At 42.1% G+C, this 27,798-nt stretch overlaps 1 protein-coding gene across 1 annotated transcript in view; it reads left to right on the top strand.

Annotated features, from left to right (window-relative positions):
• LOC131887297 (metabotropic glutamate receptor 8-like) overlaps positions 1-27,798 on the top strand; it is a 60,627-nt gene that overhangs the window by 17,739 nt on the left and 15,090 nt on the right. Inside the window, exons 3-8 of the mRNA XM_059235871.1 lie at positions 6,517-6,675; positions 12,910-13,026; positions 13,185-13,534; positions 18,234-18,388; positions 20,678-20,932; positions 24,396-24,656. Coding sequence (XP_059091854.1) covers positions 6,517-6,675; positions 12,910-13,026; positions 13,185-13,534; positions 18,234-18,388; positions 20,678-20,932; positions 24,396-24,656 — 1,297 coding nt within the window. The remainder of the gene's footprint in view (positions 1-6,516; positions 6,676-12,909; positions 13,027-13,184; positions 13,535-18,233; positions 18,389-20,677; positions 20,933-24,395; positions 24,657-27,798) is intronic.

Raw genomic sequence — 27,798 nt, 5'->3', positions numbered from 1 at the left:
CCCATCCACCCACCCACCCATCCATCCATCTATCCATCCATCCATCGGCCTTGCCGACGACACGCTTCGCACGCGCAAATCTGAATGAAGAAGACCTTTCCTCCTTCAGAGTGTTCTATGCGTCATTGACGACCATGTCGACCGAACCTCTTCAAATCCTCGGCATTTTGGGGATGGAATGCAAAATCCCGAGGAGCTTGTTTACGTTCCCTCACTGATGAGGACAAATCGCATCACGAAGGAGCCATTTCCAGCCAAGGCGAAAACATATTTCCCATTCATTTCCAGCTTATCTCTTTGGCTGGAGCCAAAATCGACAAAGGCCAATGTAAATAGAGAGAGCTATGAGTGAGGGTCAAATAAGGTACGGAAAAAAGTCCGGAGTGGTCAGTTACTTTCTTTGTTCAATGTACAATAACTACATCTAAGATCCATTGAAACGGGGATAGATAAGGGTTTTTAGAAATATTGAGTGCGGACGGGTTTCCCGTCAAATTAGACCAACTCTTGGTCCTTGTTCAAATGTTTTTTTTATATAATATGGTAACCCTAGATCATAGGAGTTACGGCCGAGTCGCTTTTAAAACATCTACGTACCTATAGAGCTGTTTGCTTCAAAGTTTTTATCGACAAAAGCTTGTGTTGCTGACCCAGCGTCTGCTATGTACTCATTGCTATATATTTATATACCTTTGACCATTTCTCTTGCGTTGAGCCAGGTTTCGGGCCCAAATTTGGCCATATTGATTGACGCGAAACTTTTGCCTTCGGCCAAGATGCATATCTCTAGAAGCGTGAGAATAATAATGACCTCCGTTGTATATCATAGTTTGCTGATGGTGTAGGTTCTACCTCGAGATACCTCCAAGAGGATGAAGACAAACGATCATTACAACCATCTTGATAAACCGAGCGGTGTCTCAATGATCTGGCAAAAACTCCTTTAGGAACCCCCGAGAAGGGAGCTATTAAACCATTAATTCAATTCACTTATCAATCAGATAAAAGCTGGTGAAGACCTTAAAATCCTCTTTTGTGCTAAACCGAGCACCAACCCTCTTTCATATGCTACCATGCTCACTCCGACGATTGTATTTACTAGATGATCCATTGTTAAGTTTTAAGCGACATTTGGATCGGTTTTTTTTTCAACAATCCCACACCAGCCTTTCGTGCAAATTCGAACACATCATGTGACCAAATATTTTCATCAATTATATGACTTATGTGGAACTCATTCCCCTGTATCGGTATAAAAACCCGATAAAAAGAAAGAAATCATGAAAAAAACATAAGCCATAAGGTTTGAATCCCTGTGGCGACTCTTAATAACACTTTTTGTAAGAAAGATTCTAACCCCAACTCTCACTTGGACGGACCTCAAATGTGGCATTCCTTCCTATGGTCCAGGTTTGGTGGGTCCAAACTTCAAGCAGCTTCATCCATACATAAAACATATGAGCTGCTGTACCGTACATCCGATGTGGCATTCCTTCCTATGGTCCAGGTTTGGTGGGTCCAAACTTCAAGCAGCTTCATCCATACATAAAACATATGAGAACAAAGTTTGATTGTCTTGAGATCGATTTCCGTGTCTATTCCTACATGTACAATACGTACATATATGCAGTCCGTCCCATCCGGCGAATATTGCTCTCCAATAAATGTGGATATGCCTGATTTCAGAGCCCCACTCTCTCCCAACTAAGTAGATAAGACGTAGGAGGCACACATAAGTGATCCTAATATCCTGAATGAGTAATTGCCTCTTCATGTGAGATGGGAAAGGGATAAGATGAACGTTACAATATATACAGTATGAACTGGGTGACCAGCAGCCTTGGTCCGTAATGATGGTCCGTCCCGTTCAGCCAAATACCGCGATGAGTAGTGACTCTATACTTTAGATACACCTCATAGTGGAGTACGCCATACGATAGTCGATTCGAGAGGAGATACCTTTCACTTTCGGACCATAATTGGAAGCAACTCCCACTGGAATCTGAATGACGGGGCCGGGGGGGGGAAGGATCGGTGAATGAGGTGGATGCTCTCAAATGAAGAAATGGCCCTAATGTGAAGGAACAACAAAAGCTCGCGCGATTAGGGTCTACGTTTTTGGACAGTGTTTCACGAACTAGAACTAGGGCTGACCGAAATGTGTTGGCTGAGGAGTTGCCAGATCAACGTGAAAGCTCTCAAAGCTGATTTTCAATAAGTCCTTTCTTAGTTTTACAAGCCCTATGAAAGGGTACATATACGACTTAAAAAATATATGAAATAAGAGACGTTTTAAAAACTACCTTACTTCGCTCCGAATGGGCGCATCAAAATGTTCACAAGATGCAGAAAGATTGGTGTGTTTTTTTTAAAATTACATTTAAATTAATGAAGTGCATCGTTTGGACATGCATTGTGACCGTAAACTCCTGATGTCTTTTATCTTTATCTTTCAAATAATATTTCTTACTTTCAAATATAAAGTCAAGAAAGGCATTCCCATAAATGTGGATGGGTTTTGGCAAAAAGCACCCGTTGATTTCAGGGCGTGAGGAAATAACATGGCGTGGTTCTGCCTAAACTTGGTTTTTTTATAAGCTTGTGTTTTTTCACATTCCCCCGTTTTATAATTTACAAGCCTCAAAGACGATTCTACCTCTCAGACAATCTAGTGACGAATTCTAAAGAGAATGGAGTCTTGAAAAAATGTCATGATCAACTAATGTTGTTCAAAGACGATTTTGAAAAATACTCTTATACTCAAGTTTTCAACAGTAAATGAAGCCATTGAGAGACAGGAGCTTTGGCAAATAACAGAGCACTATCAATTTTTGGGTTGTTTCTACATTGGCATTTTGATCTGTGGGCCTCGTTCGTAATGTTATTTCGAATCCATTGAAGCCTGCTTATAATTCAATGAGTTTTGGAGTCACGTGCTTCACTTGGTTTGGCATAAAAGTAAATAAATAATTGGCTCACAACGCTAAAAGAAGGAATGCGGCGTTTTTAAAAGGCCTATGCATGTCCGTGATTGTAATCAATTGCACTTTTTGAACACGCAATTATTATTGTAATCAAGTGCCTTTTTATCCGTCATTGTGCCAATGCTGCCAAGGCGTACTTATAATTATTCGTTGTCACAGCTTATCTTGTTTTCAAAATTTTGCAATAGCTAAATGGAGGCAAAAGTAAAGTCTCTGTTAGTACAACGAAGCGTTTAAATACATACTTCTTGGTGAGCTGCATTTTCCGGACATTTGCTCCAGCAAAGAAATAGAAGCTTCCCTAAACGGTTCTGATGCTGCCGATCCAGGGTACTTTTTCCAGACTGGGTTTGCTATTCAAGTCCTTTTATGGTTTTCCAATGCTATCGGATTTCGTGTTCCCTCTTGACTGGTATTATCATATTTGCAACACATGCACATTCCCCACGGTATGCTGTCTGTTGAGATCAAGAGCCAATAAGATCCTGATTTCCAAGGGGGCTTCATTACTCGCATACCAAAGAGGCTCTTCAGGCTTGGAACCTATTATAATCACTAGCCTGCTTATCGGTATTTTTTGCAGGTATTTTACGCCTCTCACTTAAAGGCTCTGAAGGAAGGTTTTGGTGCAATTCAATTTGATATTCAAAACTATTCGCATGCTGAACATATTCCAAGGATCCGCTCGAAAAAGGTCATGCAGCGCAATGGAGCGAAGTTATGATTGGCAGTTTGAAACTTTCATTTGCAATGAAATCGGCGACGTTGTGATTTTGCGGATTCAACTAAAAATGGCTGTGATCCACTTGGAACCCAGCTACAAAACTCCCAACTGCACTGTAGAATTCAGTTTGGCCAACGCAATGATGGAAACGAACATTGGCGTGCTTTAACCTATAAACGAACCACTTGAAAAAAGGAACATTCCCAAGCACATTGAATGGGTTGCCCTATTGTGTTCCAATTGTGCACATCTGAAACCATGGAACGATTGTTTTCATTCCCATTACTAGCAATAATTCACTCTATCGATGCTTTGCTTTCATGAATTTACCTCTTGGCTACACTCCACGTGCAATCAATGAAATCATGGCTTTCTGTTCCTTTTTATTGTATTTTTATATGAATGACATCGCCACATTCTGTTCCGGATATCTCACAGAACCGCAAACTGAGAATGGCATGTAGTGTAAACGTAATCCTTAGAGTTTCTGGTCATTGTGGTGTCTGACTTTCTTTGTTTCAATCTCGTTGACCATCTGACTCTGAAGTTTCTAGACGAAGCCAACTTGGAATCTTTAGAGGCACATCCGGATGCGGTTTGGAAACGTTTGCAAGGCCGAAGAAAACTTTAAATTCTGTGTGTGCTGTCGAAGCCCCCATGGGACCATTGTCTTCTTCGTCATTGATTTCGCACCAATTGCGAGTCAGAATCACTTACCAGTAGCATCTTTCAAGGATGGGTGTATCAACTCAACAAGCTTGATTACTCACTTCATCAATAATCCTGTAAGCGGAGTGCAAATATTTGGTCCAATCTTTGGAACAAGGAGGGGAAAAAACCAGCTGGCTGGGTGCGGGCAAGCAAGCAAGCAAGCAAGCGATCTCGCTCACCTGTCCATCACCGAAAACAGGGATAGATGGATGTCTGACAAAGATTTGGCAACGGGGAGCAAAAGCCCTGTGCTGAACTTTCCAGCTTTTTCTACACGTACGCGTCGATCCATCCCGCAGTACACCAGGATGAATTGGATCACCATGCGGGTTGGATTGATGAATTGCATGAGGATGACAGCGAATGAGGAAAAGTCTCATCTTCTAGTTAAGCAGCGATAATTCTACACAATACCTATTTTCATGGTCCACTGAATCCTGACCGGGTTGATGTGAACCTTTGGCCTTTAAAGGCCGGAAGACAATTTTCCTGGGCTGATGGGATTTCACTCGGAATCTCATAGGGCTCACTTTTCCGATAATCCACTTAAGACACATGGGCTGTCTTCCAAAAGTGATTGGTTGTTCATCCTAGGGATCTTACGTAATTTATGATAATTGGATCAAGATGGACTCTCCCCAGTCTTTCCAAAAGGTTCAACCTCGAAAAAATATTTAAGCCACCTTTCAAAAGTTAAGCCTCTCTCGATCGAATTGATCATTTACCAATGGACTCCAAGTAGTCGCGTCCTGGCCATAGACAGTCCCTTGGGCCGGGACTACTGGAATCTGTAATGCACAGCCATAATTCTTGGATTGTACCGAAATGCCATCGGACGGACGTTCCTAATGTATTCACCACTCTGTTCCACTTCTCTTCTTAGTAGGTCTTGAAAATGACATTTGAAAGTGTGCCACTCCTTGGAGAGGTTCCCGACTCTCCATTGGTTTGCTGAGATTTGTCTGGAAACCTACTAAGTGGCTGCTAATAGTGATAAAATTGTAGCAACGGAACGGGAGTGGTCCCGAAAAAAAGAACGGGAACTTACTTGATTGCCCCAAAAAAGGAACTCATTTGTCATATGTCAAGGACAGAGTGTGTCTGGGCCAAACGGAACGGCCCGCCGGAAAGGCGACACTATTTCTCGTTACCAAATAGTACGAATGCTTCCAAGGCATCGGGCACGGGCAGAACTGAGAGAACTGCACACTGTATGAACGTCCTTACGCACTAAGGTTTGGGCTGGCAAGATTTGTCATAATGGTATTAAGTGCACTTGTTCCCAGGAACTTCCGAACTTCCTGCTTCTTACACGTGTTCCTTGTTCCTTGTTCCGGGTATTGCGAGCAGTACTGTGGTACGAGTACATTGTTATCCTCTCACCTTGCTTGGGTTTTTTTCAGCTTTTGAAGATGAGGAAGGACAAGACTTGGACCAGGATTTATGGCTGTCCAAATGAGCCAATGGCCTCCGAAATTGCCCGCTAACAAGACCGCATCGGCTATTGCGACTCGTAAATTTACAAATTGATGACTTTCCTCAATTGATCTTGTGGGGGAGCATTTATCTTTCCCTTTCGAGGACCATTGTGTTCCATTCCACATCTGCTGGAAACACATTTCCTCAGGTTTTCGAGACCATTGGAACATGCGATTACCTCGAGAGTAAATAGCTTGACTGGTTTTCGGTGGTGTTCCTCTTGTTTTGTCTGTGTGAATGAGCCACACACGCGTGAGTGAGCGAGCGAGCGAGTGAGTGAGTGAGTGAGTGAGTGAATAATGAGTGTGAAGGATGGGAACATGCATACGACAGGCACTATCCAAACACCACAGTGTCTTTTCATGTTTGTAGGTTTTGATAACAAGGTGAGAGAAGCAGACACGCAGACAGACAATCAGACCTAGAAATATTTTTACCCCAGACACGTTGAAAGGCATCCATCAAAGCTCAAATTAGGCCTTATCAACATGCCCCAATTCTAGCCTATAAGCTTCATGATTCGCAGGGTCGTCATCATTTGGAAATTTGATATATCTAGCTGAGTATTTGAGCTGAGGCTAAAGCTTTACTAATTCTCGGATTCGTTTCCACTTTCAGCGCATGGAAGCCATGCTGTATGCTTTGGACCAAATCAACAAAGACCGACACCTTCTACCGGATATCTCGTTGGGAGCTTTGATCCTGGATACATGCTCCAATCCATCGTATGCTCTGGAGCAATCCATGCTCTTTGTGCGGTCATTTATCGGAGACGAGGTATGACCAACCAGAATGACCTCCCTCCTTCTACTTCCACCTACTTCCCCCTTCCTCCTTTGGGCACTACTGGCCTTCTGGGAGGATCAAATAGAATGCGACAATATCGAGTCGACGACATTCTGCAAATTCTTCATGCTTGGGAATCGGTTCGAATGCTCTCAGAATTGGGTTCAAGTCAGCTTAGTGATGGATTGAAATCTTGTGCACTGCTTTTTCACGCTGGCTGGCCCGTTTAACGTGATGTCATGGATGGAAAGCCGTTGAAAGGAGTTGTTCCACTTGAGCCTCTGGAACATTGGGCATAGAGGTACACAAGAAGCCGTTGAAAAGGGAAAAACTTCGGGGACGAGGAGGGGGAAAGACGTTCCACTTGCGAGTAGAGAGGGGTGCGAAGATGACGTTGTCGATATATGAATTGACAATTTAATAAGGCCTCGGTTCATAAATCAACGGGGTTTGCTATCCATTATTCATGAGAGGGGAACCCTATTTAAGATTCGCTGAAGAAACACGATGGAGACAGGGCAACAACCCGTTCGAAATATCCTTGAGAGTACATTATCCTTGCATAATAAAACATGGGGGATATTGATTGCTCCCTTGAGAAGGAAATAGATTCTAGCCCATGGCCAGCAGTAGAAGCCCAAAGACACTGCTACTTATTAATCTTGGGCGAAAAAAAACAATTGTTTCCGGTTAGTGGCTGGTTTCAAATTTGGTACAAACCACACAAGTGTACCTAAATATAACCGATCTCAGAGGGTTATGAATTGTAGTCATACACCTGCATATAATGGATATACGATGTGCGATGTTGAAAGTGCCGTTTGTCCCAATGCAATGATTTCTTTCGGCTACAAACATTATGTATATAGTACATGTAGGATGCATGTCTGTAATAGCAGGTCTTGCTTAGGAGAAAAACCTTCTGTCTTTTTGGGTTTACTCCATTAACATCAGTTGTTCTTCATGTTCGTCCTCTTGGCATATGGATTATCATACACGTGTCATAATTAAGGTCAAAGCTTGAGGGTCAAGTCCTGCTTGTGTTCCTGATTCAATGTCAACAACGAATTGACGTGGGTGGAAGGACTTTCTGAATGTGATTGATAAGGATTGTTCTCTGAACAGGATTTGATTTGGGTGATCGATGGTACAGAGTACTTCTAGAAACTAAAAAGAAGTCTTTTTACCGCAAAATGGCACAATTTAATGTGGTATTAACTTTTCAAAAAGATATTTGAAAACAATTTTGTTGAGGTGGCGTCTAAGTCTCTTCGATCATGAAAGTCAATTGCAAGCTTCATATCCTGCATGTTCATTGTTCCATCTTTGATTATGCAGCGAAAATAAAAAAAATGGATGAATTGAATTATCCACATCTAATGAGGCACCGTAAACACTAACCTAACCCAAAAAATCCTGGGTTGTAGCGTACTTTGTATATAATAAGTCTTGAGGCTAAGAGATAATAGATAAAACATCACTGCAAATTTGACGAAATCACTAAATTCCCCGTTCGCTGTTTGGGCAAAATACCAGGCAGCCATTGCTGTTTGGTTGAAATTGTGCTTGTTTATCATACTGTTATCACGATTCCATGGGGTAAGAAAATTATCTTTCTCCTATTGAGACCATTTTCAAACTGTTTCATAACGAAAATTTGGTCTGAAACATCAAATGAAATGGTCTGCAGAGCAGGACGAGTATAATCTTACATTGACGGTGATCATTTGTTCTTGAATTGGCCAAAGAAATCCCAATTTGATTGGCCAGAGTGCAATGGCCGAAAAGACTTTTCTAATCCTACTCATTGATTTAAAATATCATATGAATAATCTAGATGATAGAAAGTGGAGAGATGACCAGTAAAAGACAAGCTAGAATCATTAATCTAATTGATTAGATCATCATAGGACCATATACGTACATGTTAGCAAGCTTAGACAAAATTTCAGCCAAACAGGCGTGGCTAAAGTAAGGGCGGTTTTACACTAGGATGGAAGCCCGAAATTGAATTCGGTTTGAGGATTGAAGTTGGAGTAGTGGTGGGGAGAGTTTTTGGAATTATGAGTCTTTTTGTTCGACCGTAGTACAGTAATACCTTAGCATCTTCAGAAATCCTAACCAAAGAAAGCTGATGGAAACATTTTATACATATGTTACAAGACTAAATCATCACTTTTAACTTCGTGAAAGTTCTAACATAATGGCAAGATCGGGGTGTAACAACTGGCTTCGTTAAGCCTTTACGTGAAGAGAGAGATAGAGACCTCGGATAACTTGATTACCGACTATCTACTTTCACTCCTACAGCCCTTATCGCAAACTCGACAAGCATTGGCATCTATTCAATTCTGCCCTTTTTATGTAGACCATCAAAATATCCACCTCTGATTCATCCTACTTTGGCTATTTGGCATTGTGCATAAGAGAAGGACAGTCCTTAATTCAGAGGTTGAGGTGCAACAAGTTGGCCCATGGCCAACAATTGAAGGGGAAATAGTTCAGGTTGACGAAAACGTCCGGAGGTGGATTAAAACTCGAATGACTTTCCGGGTTCTAGAGAAAATTTGTTTTCCGGGAGACACTTATCGTTACTACTTTTAGTAGCTAATAGGGGTTGTTGTTGCTCGACGTGACCTCACATTATGGATTCGTTACCCTTGGACCCCTCATAAAAAATAAGCTTTATGGTTTTTGAAGATCTATGGTCTCACATAAAAGCCTGTGTGGATGCTGGCATGGCAGCATGTTTCACGCAATGAAACCACAAATATATGCATGAATATTCCCCTTACTATACCAAATCCCAGCTATTAAATATTGTAAGGTATTCAGACAATTTCTTTGACCTTGGATAAAAGAAGGGCCCTGTTACTTATGGCTGGTTGGCTCTGATGCTCTGGGTTTAGTATCGAGACTACGCCAATAAGACCGGTGTCATGTAATTGCGATCACGTAATCCTAAACACTGCATAGTCCCAAGAATTTTTTATTGTTATCAAGTACGCTAGAACTCAGAGTAGTTACAATCAATTTCCTTACTATAGATATAATCGACATATTTCAAGCCCAAATTGCTTTAATTCATAGTAACTTTTGATCTCTTTTGAAATCAGTATCTTATACCTAGTTATTGTCATCGGCCAACCTTACTTTCCTACTTTGCTTCGTTCCGCCAGTTATGAAGAAAAATCCAGTGCTCTCATTATCAACAAAGTACTTGATGGTAAGGAAACAGATTAGAATGTACTCATGGAGTACTTTCCATTATTTTTCTACAATAATGATTTGTCTTCTACCTTAATTAAGTAGGAGCTTCAAATTTTCGCTTTGCTTGGAAGTTCTGAAACTACCATTATACCCTTGATTTTTGATCATGTAGGTAAGATTGAATTTTTAATTGGTACGTTTGATCGTACTGTGTCTTGATTTCAGGCATTACATGTGCTTCCAAGAACTTTTTGTTAGATCAGCTTATATGTCGAAATCAAATACTGATACATTATGTTAGTATGATATTTACCAGAATATTCGAAAGCATTCAGGAAAAGGGGTTTCTTTCATTATGATCAGCGGGCCTCTTAAATCGCCAAAAATATGAGCCCCAGATTGACAAAAATCCACTTTCAGAAACATATTACAAAAATCGCTTAATGGATCCTCTAAAATACCTGTCAAGAGCAAGAAAATGAAATTTGACCTTCACTCATAAACAATTCATTCACAGAGTGTAGCCGCTTTTGCGATATTCAACCCTTGATACCTATCCCAATTTCCAATATTCTTCTCCGGAATGAAACAAAAAAAAATGAAATGGATGAAATCTTGTTGAGTTTTCCACAAAGTTCAAAGTTCTCTACCATCCAAAATAATTGTGATTGGACTTGAGTACATTTTGATTCAATTTCATTGTGATTAATTACACCTCAAAAGTGATGGACACAGGTCTGATGCACATTATGCACTACACTTGTTAGCCTTGCAAGCCTAGGAGCGTAGAACTCTGGATTGCGAGGATCTACGCTCTTTAAATGCCAGTGTTGCCCTCTTTTGGCCTTTCACACTGGACGTGCCAGGAATTCACTCTTATCCATCTCCAGGACAATGATGCCTACCTTAAAAGACTCGACTAGTGCAGTTGTCCATCTCGAGCGGAATGAATATCCATTCCTCGCTAGCCAACTTGTATCCTCGATTTCGATGGTGCCATTAACGTGGCCCGAGGCCGCCACTCAGACCAGCTTTGTGGAAATGGTCTTCGTTTTCAATTCTGATAGATCTGGCCGAGGATGAAGACGAGTGGGAGTCGAGATGGGGAAGCGGCCTATTTCACCAATCTTTCGAGTAGATCAGACTGAATGTTAGGCTTGCCTGGAACATGGGAGCTCATTGGAAGTCACTGAGAAATTGGCCTGTATTTCTTTAAGGCCTCCTCTCATTTGGATCGGTCCATGGGTAGTGGTGCTGGCTGCTCATTACTCGTGGCAAATTAAGAGCGAGCCAGATCGTCATTAGAAATACTACAGGAGAAGGTGATTGTCATGTCTGACAGTTGTAAAACAAGGACCGAGCCCTTCGAGCTTAATGAAGTGCTCCCTAAACTGCTCTAATGGGCTTTTTTTCAAATGGATGACAAGGCAAATAGGGTAGCTCGCGTTAGAGACACAGGGTACTTCTTGTTCACTTGACGGGTAAAGACAGACCCGAAGAGCCATCGTTACATTCCCTCATGGAACAGATCCACGCCCAATCTGAGAAATGGCACCAATGCAAAATGGAAAGGAAAACATCAAAGACTGATGGGCTTTAGGGTGGCCGTAAAGACCACGAGAAGGTCCGTGTTGGTCTCTACAAATCCAGGATTACTCCTGATTGGATTATTGATGAGAATATGATGGAGATGTCCAAACGGTCCATTGTCTCTTGTTGGCTAGGCATTGATGATCAAAGTGGCAAAAAGGGACCATTTTGGGCTCGACCTTGACGATCCAGGTGTAAGTCCAATCAAAAGACAAGCCCCATCTGCAAACAGAAAGACTTGAGGACAACTCAGTCCCTTTTCCCGCATGGACGCTGAGCTGGTTGGTTGGTTGGTTGGTTGGTTGGTTGGTTCGCGAGATGGAAGATTATGGGCAATCTTCTTGGCCTTGAGTCATCGCCATCGGAGTTGTTCTCTCTTTTTGGGCATAGTAAGCGTCTCAATGAGAAACTTGCAAGGCAAGCAGTCTATTATTGGAGAATTTATGATATGAATGAGAAGTGCTAGTTGTGTGGCAGGAGCTACGAAAAAGTAGCATTACCAGGAGACAACTTAGACAGCAAAAGCACGACGAAGTTACTATATAGTAGATATGTCCGCCCTCTCCACAAAGAGAAATGCCATCATGCCTTTGACCATGGAAGGCAAAAATACCCAACAGTTTTCAGACTATCCCACAACGGGGAAAATGGAACAAAATCAAGAATATAGCCAAAAGGTTGAAGTGGTTGGGAGTGATTTTGTGCACGCTGTTTGTCTAACCTTTTAACAAAAAAAGTGAATGAATCAAAAATGCCCAAAGGAATGCTCAATATAAGGGCAAACAAATCCCAGACATATTTGGAGACTGATTTTGGATTACAAAACTGCAAATATTGTATCGCAGCAAAGGTATCGCACACTAAGTAGATGCACAACCAACACCTAACCTGCAGTGAACTGTTGCAATGGCAAATTGATTACAATGTTCGGTGCGGAACTTTTCTGATGGATTTTTTCCTACCAATCCTCTTACGAACGTCGTTCATGTCATTGAAAATGAACAAGAGAAGAGGAAAAAGACCAGGGGAGCAGGAGAACCAGGGAGAAAAAAGGCCGGAAATGTTCCATTTTTCTATTCACAGGCGTCTTCAGCCTCAAAAAAAACTTGGGGCATTACGCATGGGAAAGGGAAATTGGGTAGAAAACCTCTGGCACGAGTCAAAGTGTATTGCCAGGTTCCAAATTGGGATGAAGGATCGACAGCGTGGTGTTCCTCAAGAGGGGGAGGGGAGGTAAGGAAAAAAAGAGCCACTGAAGCCATGGTGGTCCTGGCTAGAACAAGTGGGTAGTATAGTAGTAGGTAGTAGGTACGAGTACTAGGACGACATCCATTGCAGGATAAGGTGCATGCACAAGGGAAATGCTGTGGAACGTGACAGACCTGGCACCATGATAAGCTCCATCTCCCGTTCCATTTGTTCCAGATGAATCCACAGTGCTCCTCGGGGAAAGCGGAAAAGGCCCAGCCCGTAGCAGGAGTCATTGGAGCCGCATTCTCTGGTGTATCAATTATGGTGGCCAATATCCTCAGGTTATTTAAGGTGAGTGCTCGTGGATTCCATGCCGTCAAGTCTCATTGAGGCCGGTCGACTGGAAAGTAATGTGGCCGGATCTGTTCCATCTCCTAATCTAGTACTCTCGCGTTAGAAAGCGGTATCCACCCGAGAAGTCAATAGCTCTAGGTTGAATTACGTTCCAGATCCCGCAAATCAGTTATGCTTCCACATCCACGGAGTTGTCCGATAAGTCTCGGTTTGAGTATTTCTCGCGTGTGGTTCCTCCGGACAACTTTCAAGCTCAAGCCATGGTCGAGATTGCCAAGGTCATGGGATGGACGTACGTGAGCACAGTGGCAGCTCAAGGTGAATACGGCGAAAAGGGCATTGCTTCCTTCATTGCCCTGGCCAAGAAGGAAGGCATTTGTGTGGCCATTAACCTCAAAATCAACCGCAATTCTCAACGGGACGACTTTGACCAGATTGTGGACCAATTGAGCTCAAAGCCGAAAGCTCGCGCTGTGGTTCTCTTTGTCGATGAAGACAGGACGAGGTAAGCCCAACCACGATGATTCCGATGGACCATTCGACGCGAACCTCGGGACCGAGCCCTTCTTGGGAGTCGCATAGGTACAGATTGATCTCGTGTTGGTGTTCCATTAGTTGTAGTAAACTCTGTCAGATGCAGTTCAACCAGCGGGAACAGGAAGCAAAAACCATCACGCAACGGCTTCATCCAGCCCATCGTACTGGGACAGTTGTATCAAAGCTCGGGAACAACTGTCAATCGGCCTTCAGCTAGTGCTTGATCAAATGCACCGAAGAGTAAAGTTCGTTCTCTTCCTAACGGTAACAAGGCTGGCTTCCGTCTTCCGTCGTTCCAAGATGATGCTTAGACCCAGGCTAAAGTTCAAATCTTCAAAGGTGACAACAAGTTCGGGCCAAACTAATCTCTCTCTCTCTCTCTCTCTTTCCTTGGGCAACTGCGATTGGGTCCCTGGTTAACTGGTTGGTTGAACTTCAGGGAGAAAGTCCTTGAAGGATGATGATCGAATTGAAAGTCGACAAAATCCCTTCCTTTCTTCGGAAATTTGAAGGGGCCGAGGAGCTTTAAATCTTCGAAAGTCTTTCCATTAGTTCTTCGACCAATGAAGGCCGCTGAGTTGGGTAGAGTTGACACCTTCCCGTGGTGGAAGAGGCCTTTGATCAGCAACCATCTAGCATATTGATATATTCACCGTCAGAATAATTTGGTCTCGTCCTCACTCAGTACAGTGGTAGCTGTCTGTATACATGATAAAGGGGGTGGTTGTATACGAAAAAACAGGCCTTTGATGGCTCGTAGTAGGTTTGCCAGAAGATCACTTAATCGGCCTGAATATTTGTTTTTGCTGAGAGAGCCTCTTTTATCCAAGTAATACATAATATGCTGGCTAGGCATAACAATTGTGGTGGCCAATGAACATACTGCCTCATTGATCAACCATTTTGCAAGCCAGGGTTTGGTTTTGTTATGGGTAATTCCCAAAAAAGAGTGATGAATTACACTTGAGACTAAAGGAAATCATTTGTAGAGCTGACGAGGGCCAACTTAAAGCTTATGATAAAGATACTCGCACGACATATCACAATGATGGAACACAATATCCCAAAGTTATTCCAATAATGATAAGGAAAAAGGATGGAAAATTGCGCAAGGACCTGACCAAAAAGGGAAGGAACTCTTTTTTGGCATCTGAATTTCAATTCCATTTTGGTTTACCAAAGCTTTTTTAACAATCGTCGAGAAATTCATCCACGAAAGCACCTCGATGTAGTGAGAACTAAATTCAAATGTCACATCATCATGATAGAGTTTGCAAGCCAGGGTTGGCAAAAACGAGACCATTCCAATTTTGGGTGGGTCGTAATTTCTACCAAGGCTATCGAAAAAGTGCCTGATAAAAGACCAAGAGTCATTGGTACGGAATGATATTTTTGCTTTAAATCAGATTCAATTGAATCTTTAACGAGGGAGTTTGATCCAAGAGCAAAGTGACCGAAGAGAAGTCATGAATGAAAAAAATACCGTTTTTTTCATTGAGGGAAGCCCTCAAAAGAACCAGTTAACAAATGAATCAAATATTGGTTCAATGCCCTTATGCTTGCTAGATGTAGAAACTTAGAACTTTGTCACATCATTTGGTTATCAAACAATAGGCAGCAGACTTGCATGATATCTTAACCATTCAACAAAGGTTGAGTTCTTCATTGCTTCATAATCAATGTTTCACCTCCAAATATTCAATTCGAAACGTCGAAACGCTTCCACTTTTTCACCTGAAGGTCTGTAAATCAGCTGAGTACCTTCCCAATTAGTTCTAAAAAACTGTAATATACGGGATATTTCAGCACTTGACCGAAGAACCCACACTGATACAATAAAACACATTTGAACACAATATCAATTGGACAAACCATTTGTCACCACCCTTCCCTTATGAGGCTAGAGGTGTGGTGCTTTACCTTATTTCTATTTTCCATCTTTACACTGGTTACCTTGAAAAATGTATCTTGCTCACTTAATCAAAAATACGTACACATACAGGGTGACCGGAAACAACGGCAGTAAATCAATTTGATATCTTATGGCAGAGTACTAGAGCAAGAGTAGTTTCATATTAAGAAATCAATTGCACAATTATCCAAAGAAGTTCTGAGCTTAAGCCTATATATGGTTTTCATTTGCGACTACCCCAGCCTCCCAACTAGAACGAATTCTATCATATTCAACACGGGAGGAGAACAGGCTTCGTTCCACTCATTCGGCTTCATCGGTTCAGTCTCTTTGATATTAGAATATGAGCACAGTTTGTTCGAGTGTAAATCCGTTAAATCTGGCCACCCTTTACAAACTTGCATTTTCAATCGAACCAGTATGACCACAAACATCCCAACCAGCGCATTACCCTAAAAAGGACCCATGTCGGCGGTTCGGAATGGAATTTGCGACCATCAGTTGTCAATCTGATGGGGCTTTATTGGATTTCAATGACAGACTGGATCCGACTACTCCTCGGGCACGTGCAGTACGTGTCTTCCAGGTTCGAATCCAGGGTGATGAGTTGAGAACCGAGGTGAAAGTAAAGGAGCCATATCCCGATCGGGAGTCGGCAAGAAATGCACATTTCCCTCATTATTGACTTTTGGTCCATTGATTCAGCGACGTTCTGATCCTACGTGCGTCTTCCACACAACCGGAAATAAATCTCCTCGGCCATGAAAATCAGATTTACGCTCGAGCTTCGGATTGGATTGAGATTCGACTTGGTGAAGCGGAAATTACGTGGATCAATTGTTAGCAAAAAGAGCCTTGCCATTGCCATGATTTGACTCCTTTTCGGGTAAGATTTCCACTTGTCTTGAGGTCGTGGCCATGTTGAAGAAAAAAAAGAGAAATACAGAGATTGGTAGGGTGGCTACTAGATCCTCTTCTCCGTCGTCTTCGTGTTCTTCGTTGTTGTTTTTTGGGTTTTGTGATTGCCTGTCAGTGTAGGAAAAGAGGCTGCTTGGCGCTGTTCTCGGTTTCCAGAAGATATGTCATAACTTTGGCTCGAAGTAAACATCAGAGGATCTCCAGTCAATGCTCACTCAAGCACTCAAAACCTGATAACATCAAAGCTAGTCCTGATGATTTCTCAGCCAAGAGCCGACAAGACAGATGCGTCCAACTTGTTTGCTCCCACCATTCCTACACAAATCTCTGCAGTTCCACACTCCCTCATGAACGAAAAATGAAAGCAACTTGACACCATTTGAGACTCGATTCTCGCCTTTAAGTTTGTTTTTCTACCAAAGGGTCCCGTTGAGAAGTTTGTTTGGAAATGGCTATTGGATTTATCAAAAAGATTGCCTCGACCTGGGATGTCAAGGTTGGCCCAATGGGATTAATTTATTCTTTGAGTCCCTGCCACCCTGAAGCAATAAGCCACCAATCCATGGGACACAATTGACCTTTTGAAGGGGAGAGAGGGGGGAGCTTCTGGAAGGATCACCTCCTAAGTGACAATGGAACAAAGCTTTGGCACCCGGGGAACATCCAACCTGATTCCGTGTGCGAATGCTTCTCAAAACAAGAAGGTCACAATCGCATCCCCGCCGTCTCAATCCGTCTTAGAAGTTCAGTCATTTCCAGAAGAGACAGAAAAAACCTGCCTGAAAAGGCTTGAAAGATGCATTGCCCTGGAGTTGACATGACCAATATGGATCTGTGTGCCATTAATTACGAGCCTGACAACGTGTTAGCATCTAAAACAGCTTTGTCGCTTCCGTCTCTCCATCTGTCGTAATCATCACTTTTCTTCGGAAATGTGTTTTGGCTGCGAAAGTTCACATCTATTCTTACCAAGAACCCTCATAAGAAAGTGCTGCTTCTGAGAGAACTGGGAAGAGGCTAATCCTTTGAGTAAGGGGGAAATGGATTTCAGTAAAGGGATGAAACGTTGCTGCAGAATTCTTCCGTCACCATATGACAGATCATATGTACCATAAGGAGAACACTGATTTGGTAATTCAGCGGCAAAAATTTGTTGTTTTGAGACCATTGACCAAAGAAGGGCTCCAACTGAAATTGGTTCTAAGTTCATTCGTTTGACAACGGTCAATGGTAACATTTCAGAACTTGATTTTCTTTATTTCCGAGAGCAGTAATTCATTCTCTAAAATGCCATAGGAGTTCAATTCCAAACGTCATTACTTTTCTGCCGTTCCTCCAAACCTTTTGCTTTTTTATCACGTTTTCAAATAACTAAAAATCCTGAGACAGAAGTTTGGCAAAGAGAGTGGTATTTCCATTTCATAATTGAGTCGGTCTCAAATTTTGACTAACCCTCCAAATTTTTGCACCAATACAATTGACATACCAGTTTGCGGTAAGAATAACCAAGGCAACCGGGGTCCAATCTTATACTGCACCTAAATATTAGAATATAAAATTAGAAATTCCGAAACGGTCGAGGTATTCCGTTCACGTAACACATGAAGTACATCCACACATATACTCGTACCTGTGAACGAGAATATGCTTGAGAGAGCGGTGACTCCTTTATGTAGCACAGAACAATGCTCGGTCGCAATTGCGTCAGAAATATGTTGGTGTAATTGTAATCCATAGGCAGGTTCATTATAGGTGTAAAATAATCTCTTTGGGAGTACGAAGGGACGAAATATCATCTGTTAGATCCTGACGACCACGTCCCTTTTCTCTGTTCCAGGAAGCTCCTCTCAGCCACTGTCAGACGGGGCAAGACCGGGTTCTTTTATTGGATTGGCTCCGACTCTTGGGGGGCCAAAATCCATCCAGTCCGTCATCAAGAATGGGCAGCTGAAGGAGCTATTACCATCTTGCCCAAGCGATCCTCACTTACAGGTAAGTGCAGTGGCTGCAGAAGAATTGGAACACGTTCAGGTCTTCGCCAAGGACGACGATTGGCAGTCAGTTATCGGAAAAAGGGCAACGCATAGCGGGGAAGATATTATTTCATTAGAGCCGTCAGCAAATAACGTTCCCAGAATTTTGCCTCCTGCTTGCTCGGGAATGCATTCAGAGAAATTTTCATGTAGATGATAGACACAAATCAAGAGAGTTTTCAGGACAGATAGGAAGTTTTTGTCACCTTTCTTGATCATTGGAGCCAAGTCCTATAACGCAAAAATATCCTGGAGTGTATTAGGGAAGGGAGTCTCGGAGTAACCAAAAATGACCATGAACCCCTAATTAAGACAAACAAAAATGTTTTGAAAACTCGAAGTATAACCTGCCAAAAAAGTCACGTAGCCGCTCTGAGACAGGAAACTGCACTCAGATTCAATACCTCTTTTAATTAGATAAGTGTTGGCTGATTCGTTGAAGATTTTTTTAGTATTCCACGGTTCTAGATGACCATATATTTGTATAGAATCGGTGAGTCTGCTGTCGAAATACATTCGTATCTTGATCTTTCATTGAGACACTACGCGTAAGTCCTTTCTCCGTCCTCGGTTAATTCGTGTTCCATTAGTATAACAATTACTATTTGAATTGATGAAAAAAAAAATTGGTCTCTAAAATTAAGCCCACTCGATATTGAATTTTGAGTCAAAAGCTGTACTATCAACAGCTTCTATAGAACACTTGAAGGTTAAAATTGCAGCTTATTTGTTCAGTTAAAGGCGTGGGACTCCAAAAATTGTTGGTTGGCCCAGTCCCCTCCCATGAGAGATGTCTCAGGTTCGGTTCTCCTCCCCGACTTTTCTCCAGGAAACTTCTAGACCCCAAATCCGCACATCCACGCGAAGAACTAGACCGACACCGGATATGTTTATTGTCATTTTTTTATGGATAATGTAATGACTGGGTTTTCTGGCGGGGCAGAGGTCCAAACCAAATGGACCCTAGCACCCCAAAATACATACATAAAACAGAAAAAGTCCTAATCATGACATATTTTGCTGCTTTTCAGCGCCTGAGCTTCAGAAGGTAGTCACGGAAGAACGTCTTGATTCAATAATTTCCCCCTCAACGGCTATTTATTCCTTTTTTCAGTATCTATTTCTTTTTAATTTTCTGCAATTTATGGCTTTTGTCATAAATGTAGGTCAATTTGAGGGCTATTTTTGGATGGGATGGAAATCTCTTGTCACGGAGATATAAAGAAACAAGACCAAAAATTCCACGACCTACAACACCTTAATAATGTTATTAAGTTCTAGCCGCCCTTATTAGGCTATTTTAAGGAGATAAACCAAATTGGGAATCCGTTTCATTTGTATAAATCTTATCTCCCTTGGAAATCAGGCACATCTTATAAGTTTGATGATGATAATCATGATTGTATGATTAAGGTGTTAATTTCTGCCTCGCAAGCGAATGATGAATGAGCATTCTGGGCAGATAAAGGCTTACTTTGATTTCACGATATCTGGAAGCAATATGTTTCGTTGTACCGTGCAATAAAAAGTTGACAAGGAAAACTCGTTCTTTTCCTAAACGTAGTTGATCATTTTTCTTTTCGCCTCTCATTTTTCATCAAATGTTTTCAAAGTACTGCTTTTCTACCTTTCGGTGTCTCTAATTTTTTTCCTGCAAGTTTTTGTGCAATTTCGAGGGATCTTTGGATACTCTTTGGCTTCCAGTAAAACCAATTTTTTCTCCAAACTTTGACTGGACCTTGATAGTACCTAACAACAACATTAATGAAATGAACTTAACTGATTTTCAAGGTATTGACATAATGTAATTTAAAATCAATTCAAGCCATCTTCCAATTTCTCGCTTGTATCTTAAATGCAATGTTGAGGAGTCTTTGAAAAGGGAGGAAGGGGGAGGGCAAAAATAATGATGAACATAATTGAAAACTATATTTCGGAATAAATTGAAGCATATTTACAGGCAAAACAATTGGAAATAAAGAATTGATAGTTTTCTTGGTTTCATACAATTTACGCATGAACACTTGTATTCGAAATGCGCTCCAACTTCGATTCTTCACAATAAAACCAAAACAAATAAAGGCACTCTCTCCAACTTTGAATGTCAACCTCAATGTTGACATTCTGGCTTTTGGGGTCTCTCTTTCCTTTTCATAGGGAGCAGCTAACCAACCAATCCAAAATATAGTACTTAGGTTTCACCTCGCTCCTTGAGCTCTGAGACTCATCGTCTCTGTTATTTTTTCAGGTTTTGACAACTACTTCCTGAATTTGAAGCCTCCAATGAGACTGGGGGACTGTGAGGATCCCTACATTGGGATGCGGAACCCAAGCATCAACTGTCGTAATCCATGGTTCCGAGAGTTCTGGTCGCATCACTTCAACTGTCGCTTCGAGGATCAGCCTCTCTCCGAGATGCCCAGTAGTCCCATTGGGCTCAAATTGTGCACAGGGAAAGAGAAGGTCACCAAATATGAACAGGAAGGACTTGTTCCATTTGTGGGTGAGTGATCCACTTTATCTTCACATATGCTTTGCGAACACACACAAAAACGCGAGGTCGTCAGACTTTGCAAAGGTTCCATGTGTGGTATCGAATTGGATGCCTAACGCACAGATAGACCTACGTTACGTATAGTGCGTAATGCATTCATGATGGTTATACGTCACTCTTTGATGTTCAAAGTTTGGAACAATAAATCTTGGGATTGTGGTAAGTGGCCACCGCACCAAAGTGAAAGTTTTCCAAAACAGAGAATTTTGCCTTTTGGAGGCTCAACTTCAAAGGCTGATCTATCCTGCATGGCATTTACACAGTTAGAGGGAAGTAGTAGAGCCCTTTACCCATGTGTGTTTGGAATAACTGAAATTATTTTCCAGCGTTGGTGTTTGAGTCTTGAAGGTTATCAATCAAGCGCAGAAACGCAATAAAGCACGATAGTGTTGTCGGACGTGAAAGTTTATCATACTCCTCTAATCAAAGAGCCAAGTTCTACCAACTCTTACGAAGGAAAAAAAAGTGACTGCTGTCCTGCAACCTGTCACTCTTTACGGCTATTTTTCATGGTGCGCTTTTTGCCAGGAAAATGAAAACGAACTCGAAGTAGTCAAACAATCCAAAATTATGTAGCCCTTGTTGGTACCTGAGCCACTCAGGCGGAAACCTTTCCAATTTCAATTGACTGCGTCTGAAGTGGTTTCGGCCTTCTCGTCGTTAAAATGGGATGAGAGTCGGGAGAAACGCGGGCACACGATGGAACAAATAGGCCTTTTGTTGCCAATTTATTTCCTTCCCGCCATAAAGTGCACATCTATCCCACAACAACGTAAAGCTCAGCCAAGTTCTTCCATCCTCGGCAAATGAAACGGGTTCCCTGGTTTCTTGCAATTGACAAGCCCGAATTGGCCTCTTACGAACCGAACTTAGGCGCGTCTGCTCAAGCGGCTGTTGTACGCGTACAAGAGTAAAAGCTTGGTCCCGTTTGGGGCTATTTCTTACTTTTTTAAGACGTTAACGTTGGAGAGAGAGCATCCATCAAGGGTGGTGGGAATCTCTAGAGAGCGGATTTGCCACATCCTATTCCCAATTAAGGTCAAGACTTGGGTCTCTCAAGCGTTAAAACACCTGGTGCTTCTCGAAACGCAATTTAGGCTTGGGGAGCCACCTTGGTGAAAGATTTACAGCCTCTTGAGAACCACACAAAGCTTGACTTTTCAAGGTAATCTTTTCCCCGCAAGTTTGGCCCCAAGAGAATGGTGGGCTCAATTTTCAATGAGATGATGTCCGTCGTGCACAATCGTGTGCGAGCTCTTTCAAGGTTCGAGCCGAGTTCGCTCAGCTTACTCTGTCAATTTGCCTCCAAACAGTTTTAGTGAGGAACTCCAACGGCCTTCACTGACAACAAAGATCTTGACTCGTTAGTAGTTTTTAGACGGGAAAATGCTGTTGCTCTACCAACGTAAAATTGGCCTCTTAAATCACTGAACGGAAGGAAATGAAAAAGTTATGGCATCATCTTAGATATGGCACACACACACACACACACTAACTTGAGTTGATCCAGCAAGATTCTCTGCTGTGCTCTCAAATTGGCCATCAGGAGGTCGGATGGAATACAGTAGAAGGCCCTCCCGGGAAATTGAATCATTTCAAGTTAGCGTGGAAACTTTTTTGGCAGTCTCAACGAAAGGGCTCGTCATCGAGGTTGGACGTTTACTCCTACTTCGTAAGAACATCCGTTGGTTTCGCAGAAGGATCCTATTCAGAATCCAAATGTGATCTTTTTTCAGATATATCACAGCTTGGAAGCAATATGCATTTTGATTTGATCCAAGCGCAATGATCAAAATTGAAAATGCGCCAAGTCACGTTTGATAAAACGACTTTGGAAAGAGAAACCAAGACTATCAAAGCATCAATATTCTATGAGTCGCCATAAATGAGGTTTTGGCATCTTGGATGATATTTGATGATGACATTGAGAATAAAATCGTTTCGGAAATTTAGGAGCAATTTACCTTGAACGTGACCACGTATTCTGTTGGCGGTGGGTCAAGTCAAGTGCGAAAACGAGAAAGACATTAAACTTGTTGGCAAATTCACGCCAAGTGGAGTGCCATTTTTCGCAGACTGGCACGTTGACCCTAGAAAACGTGTTGTCCTCAACAGATGTGGTCCTCAAAATTCTGAGGACCCGTGTCTTTTTATGTTTCCCCTATTGAGAAATTGGGCTTGAACCTGGACTTCCAAGAAAGAAGTCCACGCATAAGGGTATCCACTCCAAAATCAGCTCATTTTAAACTCAGAAAATGTCCCCAAATGCGACCCTTTTCCACTTTGTCCAGGGTGGCCAGTTTCAACGCTATCAATTAAACCCTCTCACTTTATTCGTCGCGGGTTTCGGCTTTCATAAGATAATTTGTGATTCTCTGCACATGCTTGGCAATCTTTCGTTTTCATTAAAACAGATAGCCGGAAAAACCTGGTTTTATTGCGCCAAAACTTTTCCCCTTTTCGCCTTTCCAGTTTCAACGGCGCGCTCTTTCGTTTGCCGTGGGTGGTTGAGAATAAAGTGAAACTTTTTATAAAGTTCCTTCCCCCACTCTCATCCTCCGCAAAAGGCGTGATTCCTCTACTACCAGTACGTCTTGTCTCGGGCCAGCCTTAATAAACCAGAAATCAAAAGCATTTGCCCCACCCCTCGACCACAATACAAACTTGTTGAGACAAAACTTTTGTCAAATCTGTCCAGTCACTCTGGCCATTGCTTATTCCAGCCTTAATCTCGCGCCACTGAGTTGAGATTTTTTCTTCTTTGAGTTGCTAGACCTGTCAAACTGGAAAAGAAGGTATATGCCAGCGGTTGCCTGTCCCTTTGATCCTTCCAACAACCATTGGTCTTGGAGAGTCGTCAAAGAGAGCCTTTGAAAATGTAAATTCCTAGTCCTTAGCGGGATGGAACCAGATTTTGGCGCTCATTTCGAGCCACTCGAGAGGTATTGAGATTGCACTGGACGAAATTTGGTTAGCTTGTTTTATGATATCGTTCATCGCTGATGATACCCCTTGGTATTCACATGTAAAATGTGCCTTTGGTCTTTTCTCAAACGCAAAAAGAAGCGAAGTCGTCTTTTTTTTTTTAATCCTACGAATTGAACGAAACATATCAGTGAGTTTGGGCAATGGAGAATTCAAACGGTGGGAGAAAATTATTGGGCCGACAATCCGCATAAAAGCCTGGAAGAAAAATACCCAAATGGATGGAGGCACGTTCTATAAATGAGCTAGAGACGGACTTTTCATCCTTTAGCTTAGCCGTCAAGCTTGGGGGATTTGCACCCAGAAGAGTTCTCTCCTTTAGATCATCTTCATCACCCGGTATTACTCTGAAAACCCATCAAGCGCTTTAAAAAAAATCTATCTGAGATTAAGAGTAATCACTTCATCCCTTTTGTTTCCATTTCAGTGGACGCCATGTATGCCATGGCTCATGCACTCCACAACATGGTAGTGGATCGTTGTGGAGAATTTCATTTCGGATCAATTGCCAAGGCGAATCGGGCCAATCACAAAGGCATTCGTCATGGTGGAGGAGGCCACTCGCGTGGAGGCTCCGAATCCTCGAGCAAAGGTGTCCAACAAACCGTGGGACCACTGTGCGAAGAGCTCTCACCTAGTCCAGCCGGTGGCGATCTCTTGCAATACATTCGGAGCGTTAGTTTCATCAGTAAGTACATCCTTAGGTGGATCATTCCCAACGCTGGTGTAAGGCACTTCTGAACGTCAAAATAAGTGTCAAAATTTCGGTTCACTCTATTTCTTTCGTTTTGTTTAAAACGGGGGAATTGGAAGTTGAAAACAATCAGAATCTTTTGAACAGCTTTAACCTTGGCCGATTTGTAGTTTTTACCCGGGAGGGGTTGTCTGTTGTTTAACACTTGCCCCCGTTGAAGGAATGGCCTTGAGGTAGTAGAATCCTCAATTGGACTTCCTCCGTCTAAAATGTCGTCTTTGGAGAGATGGACGAATGAAGACGAGTGGTAAGTGTCTAAATAGGGCTGGAGAAGGAATAGTCTCTTGGGAATAGAGGAAAAAGAGCGACGAGCCCGGGGTCCCACTTTTAATCCTCGAACTCATTCTCCTCAAAAAGTTGGCCTCTCCCCTTCCCGATTCTGCTTGTCTAGATGATAACTCGCCTTAAACCTGATCCTTCCAACAGTTGAAGCAAAGGCCCGTTTCGTTCGTTTCATACTTACTCCAGACCGTCGTCGACATTCGTACCCACCATCTATGTTCAAACTTATTTCTAACAGGGTGGGATGGATCCATAGTTGCTTTTTTGTAAGTCATTTCAAGCTTTCAAAAAGGGAACTGTGTGAACTCCGTAGTCTACTCACAGAGTAGCATATCACAAGTCTTGTGAAGGGATTTCTCTAAATAGTGACTACAGGGCCATCTATGAATATACAACCGGATATTTTCATGTCACGTAAAGATCCTTGATAAAAAGCATCTTTAATATCTGTAGATACTAAAACATATACTTCAAAGTACGTCACTCTTACAGTGCGTGGGTCAACTTTGTTTCTGTAATCCTTTAATCACCTGAGAAACATTTCAATGGAAATGGTCAAATCTAGGTTCGCAGAGTCTGTCTGAAACAGGACATCTGTGGTATTACTCTGTGATCTACTTGTTTGGGGCTGGGAGCTTCGAATCCAGTCAAGTGTAAAGATATGATATCGGGCCTAGACATGAAGTTAGCCTTAGCTTTGACATAAAAACGTATGGCATCTTAGTCACCGATCCGCCCTCTTTCATGCGGAAAGCACGTTAGTCTATTCGCTTGTTTGATTCTGCAAGTGATTTAAACCTTAATGTTGCTTTCTATTCCCTCATCCCATAAGAAATCAATTTTTTTACCGGGCTTCCCTATTCTATGAAAAATATAGTCAACTTTTCATTTTTAAAAACCATTACTCTTCTATCATCAGCTCTTGGTGCCTTGAGTGGTTTCTCAATAAACAATAAAAGCCGTAATTAATGCTCATGAAAAGGGCATGCGTGTTTCTATGGCCAGTTTTGGACTTAATGAATTTTGTGGAAAAGGTTATGTACCACTTGACTTGTATTATACAGCATCTGTCAAATGAACGTTTGTTTCCCCCCTGTTCTGGTACCCTGTTATGCTCACCCTGCACTTTTCATTTTGTAGCAAAAGGGACGAAAAAGAAACGAGGAAGTAAAGTTGGTTTCTCTTTTCTTCTTCAATGGTCTTCTTTTACCTCTTCATGTTGGCCTCATATCAGGTGACATGCAGACTTGGAGTGCTTTCTATTTAGGTTGTCGATACAACAAAGCATCATCGGGTGAATGAGGCCTTTGCTGTTGCACAACGTGGCTTTGTCAGTTCCCGTCAAATCTTGAATGGGGGACCTTCAAAATGTTAGCTGAAATTGGACACCCATAGAGGTGGGTGGCATTTTAGACTTCTTCACTCATGTGCTTGAATACTTTGAAAACTCCTACTGTCCGTCGTATTCTTAGAGAACGATGCTTGCTCTCCATGGTCATCAAATATTAGGTATGGGGCCTATTCTCCGTGTTTGTATTTCATCTTTGCCATTGGAAACAAAAGGCTCTTTTCGAAATTGTTTGGGCCCTTCCTTCAAGTGTCAATCCTTCACTTTTCCACTCGAAGCGAACGAGCTTCGGGATTAACGCTGATCTCTCTCTCTTCACTGTCTGTCCATCTTTCAAATTGAAGCGAAAGATGGAAGTTACAGAAAGAAGGTGCTTTGTAGTGTAGCTTGCCTGGTTTTTAGATAAGGCTCTCCTTTCAATTTTGGGTCCACCTCTAACGCTCTAAGAGGGGGAATCGAGGAGGAGCCGAGATGTAAAACCGACTTCCAAGGTTATCCAAATGCGACTCACTCTCTCCCTGAAAGAATGCTCCTATCCCCCATAGGGGCAACACAATGATTAGGGCTAGTTGTGGGAGGCAAAAACAATTGACCGTGCCCGAAAAGTTTTTCTCTTCCCATAAAGTGTGATGGCAGACCGTACGACTATCCTGCATATGGTCTATGCACCGTTGGTAGATAAGTTTTTTTTTTCATTTTTGAGTTGGCTCTTGCAACTATTGCCAGCAATTCAAGTTTCAGAATACTCGACGCACATACATTGTTTTGCATCTGGAATAGTTGGGAGGGGACGCTCGAGATGTTTTGGGGGACATTTTGGTAAGAAAAATGGCTCAGAATGAGGGTTTCCTCAATTCAAGCCAGTATCTCTGGATTAAATGAGACTCGAGTGATTTGATTTAGAGTCACTAATCTCAAGGAGTGCACCACGCAGTAGTTATCTTGTGCAGAACAAAAAACGATTCTGATTGAGGCACATTCATGAATGAGGGTAATTTGTCATACACGGACTTTCGTCCCCATATGTAAAGTAAATGAGTATAAAGTAAGTGGTCTTAAGCAATTCATATTACTCACTTAATTGAACAATTAATCCCTATTTCAAAACATATAAAACGCCAAATTCAATAGTTTGTTATGGTTCGAAAGTGACTGTCTGTGTGCTTTTTTTATCTTCAACTATCGATTTTATGTTAAGCAAGGTAATGAATTATTTCTTAACAAAATTTCGTTTCGCTCTAAATATACATGTAACTGCATGTAGCAAAGCCATTACTCAATTCACAGGTAACTTTCCGGCAACGGGGTTTGAACCTACGGCAATTGGGGAGAAGTTGAATGTTTTTTTTGGTTTGATCCGAGACCAGAACAAAGCTTCAGAGGCCCTAAAATAAAGAAAGCTAGCTTGACAAATAAAGCCAAATCCAAAGTACCAACTGGTCTCTC

Source organism: Tigriopus californicus, chromosome 9, assembly GCF_007210705.1.
Source record: "Tigriopus californicus strain San Diego chromosome 9, Tcal_SD_v2.1, whole genome shotgun sequence".
NCBI lineage: Eukaryota > Metazoa > Arthropoda > Copepoda > Harpacticoida > Harpacticidae > Tigriopus > Tigriopus californicus.
This window is presented reverse-complemented; position numbering and strand designations above follow the sequence as displayed.